Source organism: Hermetia illucens, chromosome 4 (genome assembly GCF_905115235.1).
Source record: "Hermetia illucens chromosome 4, iHerIll2.2.curated.20191125, whole genome shotgun sequence".
Classification (NCBI taxonomy): domain Eukaryota; kingdom Metazoa; phylum Arthropoda; class Insecta; order Diptera; family Stratiomyidae; genus Hermetia; species Hermetia illucens.
This window is the reverse complement of record NC_051852.1, coordinates 4,983,692-4,998,159: the sequence shown is the minus strand read 5'-3', so window position 1 is coordinate 4,998,159 and position 14,468 is coordinate 4,983,692. Positions and strand designations below refer to the sequence as shown.

The 14,468-nt window shown below is 46.9% G+C and overlaps 1 protein-coding gene across 2 annotated transcripts in view; it reads left to right on the top strand.

Moving 5' to 3' along the window:
* LOC119654509 (TWiK family of potassium channels protein 7) overlaps positions 1-14,052 on the top strand; it is a 644,233-nt gene extending 630,181 nt beyond the window's left edge. For both annotated transcript variants that reach the window (XM_038059947.1, XM_038059946.1), the window contains one exon: positions 13,384-14,052. In XM_038059947.1, coding sequence (XP_037915875.1) covers positions 13,384-14,027 — 644 coding nt within the window. In that variant the 3' untranslated portion in view covers positions 14,028-14,052. The remainder of the gene's footprint in view (positions 1-13,383) is intronic.
* The last annotated feature ends 416 nt before the right edge of the window (positions 14,053-14,468 follow it).

Sequence of the window (14,468 nt, the reverse complement as noted above, 5' to 3'; positions counted from 1 at the left end):
CGTTGTCCGGTTTCGCCAAGTTGAGCACTTTTATTTTTGCGCAGAACTGCACTTTGTACTCTGCCTTTTTCAGATATTTTCCGTTTATACGGAGCAGAAAGGTTTGGCTGCTCATCTGGAATTCCGCCTCATAGATAACTACCCAATCGTTCATGGAAAGTTTAGTGTTTTAAATAGGCAGGGATTGAATGAGCTTGTCCATATCCACGCGGATCTTCGGCAACCAGATGCGAGCGACCTATTTCCTGGGGATCTCATTGTGGGAGGTGATTTATCCCCCCCCCTCCAGCGCTATGTAAGTGACTGCTTCACGTAAGTGAGGTATTGGCTCCCTCAGATGAATGCACTGACAAGGTGGTATGCCATCCTTCTATGATCTTCTCAAAAAGCCTTTTTAGATTCGGATAAATGGTGTAGCCGATATAGCAACTAGGCAGATTTCTTTTGAACGCTAGTTGACTGTTCTACAGCTCTCGAGTCGATCTTTGTAACCCTTTTGCTTCTCAGACAGAATATTGCAGATCTGAAGGTGCGGACGTTACGAATATGTAGAGGATTGGCATGCAAATATTCACACTAAGGAAGGGTGGAAATTTCTCCGGCCGACTAATGACATGATTTATACTACTTGCCGACCGACCATATAATATTGGTGAATTTTTCGTAACTGGAATTCTTCACCAGATCCAGATCCATTGAGCCTGAGAATACCTGTTCAATGCCCTATTTCTGAAAATTCTCTACACTCCCTTTAGAATTCGTCCCGAACCTCAGCGGAGACTTCAATTTGGCGCAATTCCGCAGTGGGCGTCATCATTTTCCGCAATGACTTCAAATCGAATACGAAAGAGTAGTCGTCTGCAATCTGCTGAACCGTCACGTGCATGTTTTGCTGGAAATGCTAGAAGAATCTTGGGTGCAACAAGGGACGGTAAAATGTTGAGCCTTCTACCATAGCAGAAAAGAACTCATCCGACAGCCACGCGAGCCTGCGGAAGGGTTGTCCCGAAACAGTTGCAGCAGGCGGAGCTGAGCTCTTGGTCACCATGACTTCAAATTGTCGAACCGGTCTACACTTAGGGGTTTCGACGCCTTGCTATTTATTTTAAGAGCTCAACCCGGTCACCATGTTAGACGACTCCCGCCGATAATCAGCAGGAGCGACAAACGCTTGTCGACCATGGAGTGAAGTTGGATTTACCTGTGAGACCGTCACTTTTTCTGTAGTGAGCGAACATCCCGTCTCAACAATGTTCAATGCACTTTCATTAGTTTTGGTTAACTATGTAATCCAACCCTTATTTCAAAAGGAATAAATATATATTTCAGATTCCACCAACACCTTGGAATGTCACTGCTCCTCTTTTCCATAATTTAGCCTTGATAAGGATAACACACATTCTCAAAGGGTAGTACAGGTCCCCGGGCGAAACGCGGATTGGTACCCACGATGGGAAATGCCTGCTGAACCAACACCAACAGCTCTACTACCAAACCCTATCTCCACCTCCACGTGGTGACCGCTGGGAGCTCTTTCGTAACGAAAAGCTGCAGACGGAGAAGGATGAAGGCGAGTCTCCCGCGCCTAAAAACGGGACAAACTGTACCAACTGGTCCTCCAGGTTGGGGGCTGGGTAGGGCTGACAACCCTACATGGAAAACCGAAGTTACGGAGCCACGAACCTCGGACAGGATGGACTTTAAAACGACGGACCCGGCAACGACAACGGATCAACGCATTTTCTCATGGAACGTGCGCTCCCTGTACAGAGATGAAGCTGATGACCAGCTACCCGATATCCTGTCCCATTATAGGGCTGATATAACAGCGTTGCAAGAGATGCGATGGACAGGGACCGGTTTTCTGGAGAAGAGCCGTTACACCATATATTATAGCGGTCATCCAGTAAACCATGTGCTCGGAGTAGGTTTCTTAGTCAGCCAAAAAATGAAACCCGCTGTTATCGGCTATGAAAACATAAGCGAACGGCTATGCACTCTGCGCTTGCGAGGCAAGTTTAGAAATATAAGCCTCATTAACGTTCACGCCCCTACAGAGGAGACTGCAGAGTCGGAGAAGGATACCTTCTACGAGCCAGTTGAGCGGACCCTCGAAGCCTGTCCCAGATATGATGTCAAAATCATACTTGGGGATTTAACCAGCCAAGTAGGGAAGGAGCTCGTATTCAGGCGATACGTTGGCTCCCATAGCTTACACGAAAAAACAAATGATAACGGACTGCGGGTTATTCAATTAGCAGGGTCACACGAAATGGTTGTTGAAAGCACCTGGTTTGCGCGGAAAGCGGTCGACAAACATACATGGGCCTCTCCAGACTGGACCACTTTCAACCAAATTGATCACGTGTTGATCGAACGCCGCCACCTCTCAGCCTTGATGAATGTCAGAACATATAGGGGGGCCAATATAGACTCGGATCACTATCTCGTTGGAATGGTGCTCCGAGCTCGAATAACAATACCACCTAGAATCCCCTCTGACAATCAGGTGAGAGTGAACACTGAAGCCATCCACAACACAACCCTCCGCGACACCTATAAGAGGGAAATGGATGCCGCAATAACTGCAGTCAACAGAGGACCTGGAGATGAAGCATCAACAAATGATCTTCACAACCACCTGAAGAACGTTATCATTGATACGCCCACAAACATACTTGGCCCCACCCGCAAAAGGAGTCGGAACGGCTGGTTTGACGATGAATGTAAGCTAGCAACGGAACGGAAGAATGCCGCATACCGAGTAATGTTGCATTCTCAAAGAACGCGGGCACGCGCAGAGACTTACCACGAACTCCGTCGAGCGGAAAAGCGACTTCACAGACGGAAAAAGGAACCCTGGGAGAACCAACAAGTCTGTGAACTGGAAAAGTACAGGGAGCAACCGCACCGGGCGCGGAAGTTTTACCAACAAGTCAGCAGGATGAAGCCTTATACACCTCGATGCTCATCCTGCCGAGACAAAGAGGGAAATCTGATTTCCGCCAGAATGGACAAATTAGAGCGATGGGTTGAGTACTTTGATGAGCTACTGAACAACCAGAACATCGGCGATTGAAGGCCCCGCCAACTGAAGACGATAGACAAATACTGCTACCACCAAGTTTAGGAGAAACAGTCCGTGCAATTCATCGACTAAAAAATCATAAGTCGCCAGGAGCCGATGGAATTACAGCCGAATTAGTTAAATATGGAGGCGACCAGTTACACCAAGTGGTTCATCAACTTGTGTTCAAGGTATGGGATAGCGAATCAATGCCTGACGATTGGCAACGAGGCATTATCTGTCTCATACATAAAAAGGGAGATATCACACAGTGCAGCAATTATAGAGGTATCACGTTGCTGAGTACCATCTATAAGATATTCTCCACTCTCTGGCTTGGCCGGATAGCCCCATACGCCCAGAACATCATTGGCCCATACCAAAGAGGCTTCACTCCAGGCAAATCAGCAACAGATCAGATTTTCTCTGTGCGGCAAGCGATGGGAAAGCTTGGAATATGGACAACAGTTGCACCATCTGTTCATCGAGATTTAAAGCCGCCTATGATAGCATAGCCAGGGTAAAACTGTACACGGCCATGAGAGAATTCGGTATCCCGACGAAATTAATAAGACTGACTAGGCTGACCCTGACCAATGTGCGAGACCAGATAAAAGCAGCAGGATCACTCTCAAGACCATTCGACAACGGTCTGCGACAAGGGGATGCCCTATCATGCGTCCTCTTTAACCTGGCCCTCGAGAAAGTGATCCATGATGCTGAGGTAAATGCAAGAGGTACGATCCTCTTCAAGTCCACCCAACTACTGGCCTATGCTGACGATATCGACATCATGGGAAGAACCACCCGAGACGTACAAACTGCCTTCATCCACATCGAGGAGGCGGCGCGAGATCTTGGGCTGCACATCAATGAAGGCAAGACAAAATATATGGTGGCAACGTCAGCATCGAAGATGAACCAACCAACAACATCAAACCGCACTGGTCAAACACAAACACGAAGAAGAATAAGGATTGGAGAATGCAACTTTGAAACCGTTGACAATGTCTCCTATCTAGGGTCGAAAATCACAACCGATAACAGCTACGATGATGAAATCCGGGCACTGTTGTTGTCAGCCAACAGAGCCTATTTCAGCTTACAAAGACTGTTCCGCTCGAAACGTCTCACCACAGGCTCAAAGCTCTTACTGTACAAGACAATGATCTTGCCAGTCCTCATGTATTCTTCGGAAACTTGGGTTCTTAGCAAGAAAAATTTCGAACTCTTGGCCGCGTTCGAGAGAAGAACCCTCCGAAGAATTTTTGGCCCTCTACATGAGGATGGACGATTCCGTAGCCTACACAATGACGAAATCTATGAGCGATACCATGATCGTCCGGTTGTGGATAAAATCCGGCTCAATAGGTTACGGTGGGAGGGTCACTTAATCCGTATGGATGAGGATGATCCCACCTGGAAAGTCTATAAGGGCAATATCTATGGTAGAAAAAGAAGACGAGGCAGACCCTGCTTAAGATGGAGCGATGGCGTGGGTCAAGACGCCAAACAGCTTTTAGGGATATCGAATTGGTGGACCTCGGCGCAAAACCGGGATGTCTGGAGTTCCTTATTAAGGCAGGCCTAGACCGGATACCGGTTGTTGCGCCGTTGATGATGATGATTATGAACGGCAAACGCACAACGACCATGGAGTGAAGTTGCATTTACCTGTGGGACCGCCGCTTTTTCTGTAGTGAACGAACATCTCTTCTCAATCATGTTCAATGCACTTTCATTAGTTTAGTTAACTGGGGGGGAGCCGCAGCTCCGAGCCCTCAGGCCATTATTAGGCCCACTGTACTATCCCCGTAAGTTGCCTATTCAATGGCTTCCCGCCTACGGTGTTCGCAGGCTTTAGCGAATCTGAGAACATTCTCAAGAGGCAGAGAGTGTGCAGATTCTTCATTGAAGAAAACCTTGCCAAGGTGTCTTCGTCTGAGATCTGAGGATGCCGGGCAGCTGCATAAAAAGTGCAGGGCTGTCTCCTCCTCCTCCTCACATTGGCTGCACACAGCCGAAACCACTACCCCAATCTTTTCCATATGGTAGTTTAAGGGGCAGTGTTCCGTCAAAAGCCCTACTAGGGTTTTCATGTCCCACTTCATAAGGGACAACAAAAATGGCGCTCTAGTGGCCCTAGGCTCTTTCACAAGGATTTTCGCTTGCCGGCAGGAGTCCAAATTTCTCCACTCGGTTGCGTGAATCCTTTGGTTTGAAATAAGGGTTGGATTATATAGTTATCCAACCCTTATTTCAAAGGGATTAAATGAATATTGCAGATTCCACCAACACCTTGGAATGTCACTGTTTCTTTTCTCCATAATTTACCCTTGATAAGGATAACCCACATTTTCTTGAATTCAACTGAGAGGATCTATCCAAATTGTATATAAAAAAAGCTTAACTAAAAGCGCCTGTCACGTCAAGGTCCCCCAACGAAAAAAGTGTTGAAAAATATCCAATAAATCCTTCAAATTAACACTGTTCGCTTTCTCCAACATTCTCAAACTTCACCAGTTTGATTAGGGTGAAATTCTGATATCGCTTTCGTTCATATAAAAAATGGATCGTCTTTCAGAACATCACACTTTAAACAAGTTCCCTCAAGAACTGTAACAAAATCATCCAGGACGTATCCAAACCAAACAGACGCACATACATTACGACATATCCCATTTCAATTCTAGCTTTTTTTTTTCACTTACTTCTGCACATTTCACTCCTAAACAAAGCCAATTCTATAATAAATTCTAGCCATTTTACCGTGTTTCCTTTTCCTTCCGCTTTGTATATGTGTTTATGTTTGCTTGTACGACTCTTTCCATTTCCATTCATCCTTTTCGTAGTCAGTCTTCCGGCGTGGGGAAAAGAATAGAAAAAATACACACAGCAACCTAGGAAAAGAATTTCAACAAAGCTCCAGGTGAATTATGGTTGCCACGTAATTTAATTTAGGCCCCCGTTGGTGCTCGGGAAGGCCAAGGCGAAAACTACAAGGCAATCCTTCCTGTTTCCTTCTTTTCCATGTTTTCTCTCGGTGAAACAGGCAAGAAACAACTGTTGTAGGAGAGCCTGTTTAGGGTGCTGCTTTCGGGCTGTATGAGGCCCTTCCTAGCTATAAGGGACCGGCTTCATCCGAGCTTCATAATTTGTCCTGAATGCAGAAACAACACGAGCAAGCATTTAATTGGGAGAAAATATGCTTTATTTGCTTTAAACACAATCGACAAAGGATACTGGAAGGAACCGCAACTGTGAAAGCTTAATCCTGTCCTCCAGACGACAGCTTAATATCGTGATTTATCTCCCGAAAATTCCAAGACAATTCTCACTTCAACACACCCTACCAGGAGTATCCCTTTAAGCGCTCCCCCGAGCCAATGCTTTCTATTTTCGTTCAGGAAGCACCGGGTAAGCTGCCAGGTGAAAATGCCTCCTGGAGTACATATCTCCAAGGCAGGTTCCTTGATTTCTTGGGCTGTATCATGTCTTTGTACCACTCCAGTTCCGAGAGTGTTCAAACGGATATACTAGGCCGCCTCTTAATAGCAAGTGAGATTTATGTCAGCCATGTAAGTTGGGTCAAGTTAAGGAATGCCTGCCTGATTCCAGGATGTCTTTAAGTGCAGCTTTAGGTGATTATTTCAACTGTAGAGTGACCTATCAAGGGAAAATTTATACACATACGCTGCTCTCTAGTCCCAGTGGCGGAAAGGAAATGAAATCCTTGCAGACCGGGCTTCGAAATGGAAGTAAGTGGAAGGAAGGAAGTGTTTATTACACGTGCGACATGGGGTTAAAATTTGTCTTTTGCTCACCTGACATTCGTCTTTTGCCCGATGTATTTTCCTGTCTATGCATTCATTTACCAGGATAACACAGCGCCAGGGAACAAGGACGAAACATACAAGCATCCATATGAGGTTTCATAGAACAATGCGCTATGTCTCCCTCTCGCTTGTTCCATTGTCTGATTGCGTTGTAGCCAGGATTTCAGGACCTAAGACGAAATGTTTATAGAGTGAAAATACTTGTTAGGATTTTTGGGTTAATTTATGGTTTTCTGCTGAGTATGTTAGTGAAAATGAGACAAAAAAAAAGGGTTGTTTTGTAAGACGTTTGCAAAGGATCAAGGATAGGGGCCCAACCGAGAGTTTCACCGTATGGGAACAAGTTCTAATAAGTTCCAACATGACGGTGATGACAACAACAACCGTTTAATGGGGGCTTAATACCTTCTCTTGTACCTCAACTCACTCCAATGACGAGCGCCAAATTTAAGTACTTTATCTTGTTTCAAGGCAAACGTGATTTAGTTCTGCGGTTTCTGGTGTATTGTTTTCTGTAGGTACTTTTCGCATTTGGGTTTCACCTGAACTACTTTTCTCAGAAAAAGATGGAATTAGAGGAGTTTAAATTTGAATGCAATTCATGGTAGACAATATTCGAAGAAAAGGGAAAAGAAGCCTCCTCGGTACTAGGACCGACAATCCTTACTAAAAGTATGACTCTTCTAGGTAGGCAGGTATCAGTGGCTGCTCCGAGAAACCCAATTAGCGCTTTGGTGTGTGGTTTTGATGCCACAATCTCCTAACACCGCAGCTGCTGTTATGAGAGCTGAGAGGCAGAGTCCAGCCGGCTCAGATCTTCAGAGCCAGCCCGTAGTATTCATGAAGAAAAGCAGCTCTCCCACCTTGAAGCTTGAAATCTCTATGAGGTCCCCAAAGAGTCCGAAACCTGACTTTAGCTAGCGCTGGGCAATCCCAGAAGAAATGCCTGAGGGTTTCCCCCGCTTCTCCACAGCTGTAGGGTAGCGTCTGGCACAGCAGCTCTTATGATCGGGCTATGTTAAAAGCGGGCTAAATTCTCCTTGACTTGGTACAGCTCGTAAGCCTTCGCCATCTAAGGCCCGCGGTTGCTAAGTACTGTGAGTAGATTCCGCCCTTGACAGCCGTCAGTTGGGGGACTGTACCCGCCGAAGCGTTACCAAGAGCAGAGCAGAGCCTGGCCAACCCATAAGACCGCTCATTTCCCTCTATGTTCCTAAGCCCTGGAACCCAGTGGAGGGTAACCTTGAGCGCGCCGGCCAGACTGTTAAGCGCGTTTTTGCTATACCCCGCCAGCCTGGAGCATGTCGTCGCAGAGTACAAGGACTTAATGGCCACTTGGCTGTCGGTCAGAATGGCTATGCTACGTTTGGGGCTTGGATCGTGCTCCAGCTATCTGCAGACTTCCAGTATCGCCAGTACTTCCGCTTGGAATACACTGGCGAAACCTGGATACACTATGTGTACTCAAGAAAATCCCCACGCCAATTCCACAGACTATATTTGATCCTTCGGTGAAGGAGACTGTGTCATAACCTTGAAAAACGGCGCTGGTCTTCCACTCTGCCCTGCTTGAAAAGTCCACAGCAAAGTTTCTCGTGAAGTTCACCTTGCGAGTCGCATAGTCCGCGAGGAGTGCCAAGTTTCCCCAGGTATTTCGTCTATAATGTTACTGTGACCGTAGGACTTCGCTGTCCAAAATCTGGACTCACAAAATCTGACGGCACTGCACGCTAAAACGTATTTAATGTAGAGGTCTAAGGGGAGGAGATGCAGGAGTACATTGAGAGCATTTGCCGGGCAGGGACTGCAGAGCCCCAGTAGTAACTGCACACGCGGTTCTACGAATCCTATTAAGCTTCGTTCTATTATTATTATTTGCTGAAAGCTTGCCATCATACAATAGAGCCGTTTCGTTAAATTGGACGCTGGCGTTGCACATCCAGAGAAGCATCCTCGGCGGAGGCTCCGTTTCTTTTCTAACGTTTTCTTGCAGACTGAGAAGGCTATACAGGTTTTCTTAACCCTCAGTTCTACGACCAAACTCCGGTATCCTTGGTGAATAGGATCTGTTTCGTTTTGGTTGGGTTGATACCAAGTCTGTATCTTGCGGCCCAAAAGCACAATTTTGCATCCCTCTCCATGACGTCACACGTAATGGAAGGAAACATCCCTGACACTAATATTACCTAGCCATCGCCATATGTCACTGCCTTCACCCCGCTGCTGTCCAATATTCGTAAAATTTCCTCCATCACTATTAACCAGAGCACCGGAGAGAAGGTGCCACCCTGGGGCGGGCCTCTGTTCACAGCTCCTGTCAAGTGGTTGCCTCCCAGACTCGACTGGCTTATCTTGATACTTAGCATGGATATAATCCAATCGAGCCGACCCCGCTTGTGAACGGGACAAAGGCTGAAGAAAAAGAAGAAGAATGCGTAAGATTGGTCGAAAGTATTCTAAAGTGATACAGCTCCGGTAAATCTCAAAATGCCACGGCACAACCCTTTCCTGCTGCTTCTATAGCATGACTGCCATTATGCCATCTGGGCCCGGAGATTTATATGCGGAGAAGCTGTTTATAGCCCAGCCGACCTTATCCTTGGCAATTACCGATTTGATAGTCACGCACGGCTGGTGTGGCCACAAACCCCCCAAGTAAAACTCTGACTCAGAGTTTTCCTCGGTGGCGGGAAAGTGCGTTTCAACCAGCGACTTCAAGGTTTCATCAGAAGATTCCTTCCAGCAGCCTTCCAGCTTTTTAAGAAAGGAAGCGCTCTTATGTTCCTTGGACAGAATCTTACCGCGCGTATGGCATGATCCGCATTTTACAAATTAACATAGGTGCAGTTCTCTGCGGAGGTAAATGCTGATCTAGTGCTAATCAGCGAGCAATACTAAGACAAGGACCCAGCTTCATGGCATCTTGATTTACTGGGTGCCGCTGTCATCTGAGTTCGGGACGACGATCGACTTCGTGTTCTTGCCGAAGGTCGAGGAAATAGGTTTGTCTTCGGTGTTTAGGGATAACGTCTGTTAGTGTTTACCAGACGTCGAATGAGACGATGCTGGACTTTCAGCGCCGCCTTGATTCTCTGGAGGGCGCCGTTTCGGGCACGAAATGGCAAACCCAGGTAGCCGATGATGATTTAATGCTATGGCCCTTGAATGCCTCACCCAGACTCCAGAGGGAAACGAATTCTGCAAATGGCAACGAGAACTAGGCTCGTAGTTTTAAACACCAGATCCAAGGCAATGTTTTTGCGGCCAGGCTGTGAAGGAAGCATTCGTGACATGACTTTTGCGTCGGAACCTGTGGCACCATCGGTGGGGGGGGGGGGAGTGGCGAGTCCTAGAAGACTTCTCGGCAAGTGATACAGCGCGCTTGAAGTGGTTAACGCTACTTTCCGCCGTGCACCAACCCAACTCTACCTCTGCCTGTGGAATATCGCGAGGTTGAACATCGGGAAGTTCGTCGAAACTGTTGAAGCCGACAAAGCTAAGCTGGAGGGCACTCCGGGGGGTGGTAGCTTCGCAGCTGACACCGTCGTAAATTCAGTGATGAACCTGAAAACGGTGGCGTGTGAGGCTTCCATGCCCCGGAGGGGCTCCAGCCGTAACAAGCCTTCTATGCACTTGTGGACGGGAGAAATTGCTGACCTACTGAGGGAGTGTCATAAGCTCTACCGTTTGGCACAACGTTAACACGCCAACGGAGCGGCATCCGCCATAAAGGCACAGTATATATCAGCAAAAAGGAAACTCCGCAGCGCGATAAATAAAAACAAGGCTCGCGGCTGACAGAACCTGGTCAACGAGCTGAATAATAACCCATGGGGACTTGGCTACGAGCTTGCCACCCGGAAAATCTGGGCTCTGTGGAAGCCCTGCATACTGAGTACCAGCCAGATGGAGCGAATTATACGGAAATTTATTCCCCAGACATCCTGTATGGATATCACTATCGCGGAAAGCGTCGGGGATTGCCTCCTTTTCATAATGTGAGAGCTCGAAGAAGCCTTTCTCACTATGAAAAACAAGAAAGTCCTGAGGGTACTAATAGAGAAGGGGTAGCTTCTTCCAAACTACATTTTTTTTTTGTTTTAAATGTAAATATATATTTCGGGAGCGACTTACCACCTTCATCAGTACAAAGCTAGCTAGCTAGGTAACTTTGTACTGATGAAGGTGGTAAGTCGTTCCCGAAATATAAATTTGTATTTAAAACTAAAAATTGTAGTTTGGAGAAAGCTACCCGTCAAGTAATTTTAGGCTAGACTACAAGTAGCCGACAAAAATCTAATTTCCTGATGATATCCCAGCGGAAGTTTACAAACTGGTGTTCCGACAACGGCCAGACTTGTAGCTTGAGGCATTCAACGTTTGCTTGAAGGAGGGCATTCTTCCTTGTCGCTCGAGGGTGGCCAAACTCGCGCTAATCAGCAGGAGAAAAGGAGACCCGGAGTTCCCGTCTGCATACGGACCGCTGTGTATGCTTGACACGGCCGGGAAAGCGCTCGAAAAGCTCATCAGGAGTAGACTCGCTAAAGCGATCCGCGTTGTCGGGGACTTATCCCCAAGGAAGTTCGGGTTCAGAACAGGGAGATGCACCGTGGATGCGGCTATGGACGTCGTAGATACGGTTCATCGAGTGGAGGCACGCAACCGTCGATCTCGACGGATAGTGCTCCTCGTATCACTTGATGTCAAAAATGCCTTCAATTTTTTAAGATGGACAGATGTGTTAGGCACATTAGAAAATATTGAGGGATTCTCTGAAAGACCGCTCCCTGCTTTATGAGGCGCTAGAGAGCCAGAGGAGGATGGAAATCATGTTGGGAGTGGCACAGGGAACCATCCTAGGGCCCAACCTCTGGAATGCTTCCTACGATAGTCTCCTGAGACTCGATATACCCGAAGAGTCGCGCCTGGTCGGTTATGCAGACAACGTTGGAGTACTTGCTGACGGCCGCACAATAAAACAGGCGCAAAGCGGACTTGGAATATTGATGCGGCGAGTAAGCGGATGGATAGCTGCTCATAGTTTGGAAAAAATCGAAGTAGTCATCTTGATCAGAAAGAAAATCCCGACCCTGCATTCTATATCGATCGGCGAGTGGACTATGTAGTCAAAACCAGCGGTTAAATACCTTGATTTAATACTTGACATGAGGATGAGCATCTTCGAACAAATCAAAGCGGACTGGGCTGCCGAATGTTGGAGGCCCTATATCTACTAGGAGACGTCTCCGCAGTAACTGGGAGCAACGCAGTCGGTTCTGCTTTATGGTGCGGATATATGGGCTGATGTTTTGACAAGGAAGTGTATCGTAAGCGCCTTACTCAAGTGTAGAGATGGGGATCCTTGCGAGTGGCCCTTTCGCAGAACCGGCCGTGATGGTGATTGCGGAAGTGTTGACCTCCTTGTCAAGGAGCGTAAAACTATCTGCAGCCGTAAAGACGAAAACTTAAGAGAGGTCCGTGAAGAACCTCAACGCACTCTTAATGAATAGCAACTCTCTTGGCAAAATGCGCCAAGGGGCAGATGAACTACGCGGCTCATCGGCAATTTACACCCGTGGCTGAACCGAAGGTACGGTGAGATTGACTACTTCCTTACCCAACTTGTAAGAGTGAATGAGGTTTTCAGTCTTACCTGCTCAAGGTTGGGAAGGTCCTGATCTCCTGATTGTATGTTCTGCAAGGAAGTGGCGGACGTCGTTGAACACACCTTTTTCTATTGCGAAAGGTTGGGCGGCTTTCGTCAGCAGCATTTTGTCCTTACAGGGCATCTCTCTCCAGAGAGTATTGTCAGAGAGATGCTGAAGATTGCTGGCAGCTGGAGTCGTGTCACACATTATGTTCGGGCTCTTCTTATTGCGAAGAGGATTGAACTCGACCGGCGGAGGGACCGGATGGCAAGGGGTTCCCTGAACTAAAAACCCCCTCAAATTAATGAAAGGGATTCCCTGACTTCAAGGCATCCAAAGCCGGAAAAGCGAGAGAGCTAAACCGAAGTAATATGTCAAACCGATCCAGGCTAGTTCTCTGATGACAGGGAGTTGTCTAGTTGGTAGTCCAACAGTGAAGGGTTGTAGGAGTCCAACACTTTGTGCGTAAACGCATCCACCTTCCCTACTCCCAAAAAAACTGAAAAAAGGAGGAGGGCATAAATGCAAACCGGGGAGCTTTATTTTTTTTTCTACCAAATATGTGAGAAAGAAAATTACCTTTCAAAGTTGACCTTAGTTTTGACGTTAGCTTTAAAGGAGAGGGGAGTGTGGAAGCTGGAAAATACTGACCCTGGCAGACGCCCTTTTTCCGAAGTATAATTTTATGTTCGTCTTATGAAGGTCAACCAGTGGTCGCTGTTTGGTAATGACTGCTTTTGGGTATACATTATTCATCTCTCACTGCAACCTGTATAATTCTGTTTTGCTATATCATCAAACTGAAATTAAATTTTCCTTTCTTCCTTTGCAGGTTACGGTGGAATATCACCACGCACACAATGGGGTCGGATAGCTGCCTTACTCTACGCCTTGTTCGGAATACCAATTGTTCTCCTCTACTTGTCAGCAATGGGTGAGGGCCTATCAGCGGGGATGCGTTGTCTCTTCCGTAAAGCATCACGTTCACGATCGAAAAATGGAAAGAGCAGTAATAAAACTCCACCATCCGACGGTACTAGTAGTAATAGCAGTAATAGTAGTAATCACCATATGCATCATCATCTTCACACCACCAACAAATTACATAATTCATATCAAATAGGTGGATCGCCTAGTGTGCCTATCTCGATTTGCATCATGATCCTGATATGTTATGTGACCCTAGGCGCGGTGCTCTTCCATAAAATTCAAAGTTGGAGCGTGCTGGAAAGTTTATATTTTTGCTTCACATCCTTAGGCACGATCGGTTTCGGGGATTTGGCTCCCTCCAGTAATCTTAGCCAATATTTGGCGTCCGCGTATATCCTGATCGGTATGGCGGTGGTCGCCATGTGTTTTAGCCTTATCCAAACGGAGCTAATTTTTTGGTTAAGGAAATTCGGTGTGCAGGATCAACTTATGGCTGCCACTGAAGATGTAGCTCTGGTGTCAGTTGCAGTCACACCGAAGTCCTGACACCGACAAAATGACTTACTAGGTAACGCCCAATCAGTAGGTGGTAGTGTAGCTGGAATCGCTCCGCATATTTCAACACAGTACAGCTCCCTACCACGCCGTTCATCCGCGTTTCAACGCAATACGCCTGTCAGACGTTCTACTGGAATCATGGAGAATCATTTTGAATATTTCGTACCACGCAGCGTTAGCGAATTCAATTTGTCCGGTGTGGGAGATTTGGCAATCATACCGCCACGTCGTTCATCCCCACCTATTACACATAATATCCAATCGCAAACGATTCTCTGTCCACCGACCCAGATGATGATGAAACCACGTGAGAAGATGGTGACTTTTGAGGATGAGTCGTCTTCGAGTAGTAAATGTCCACATGGTATGCCAACAACTCCCAGAAAAGTAGCACCGGGTCCTGCTGGTGGAGCTGATGTGTTCATGTGA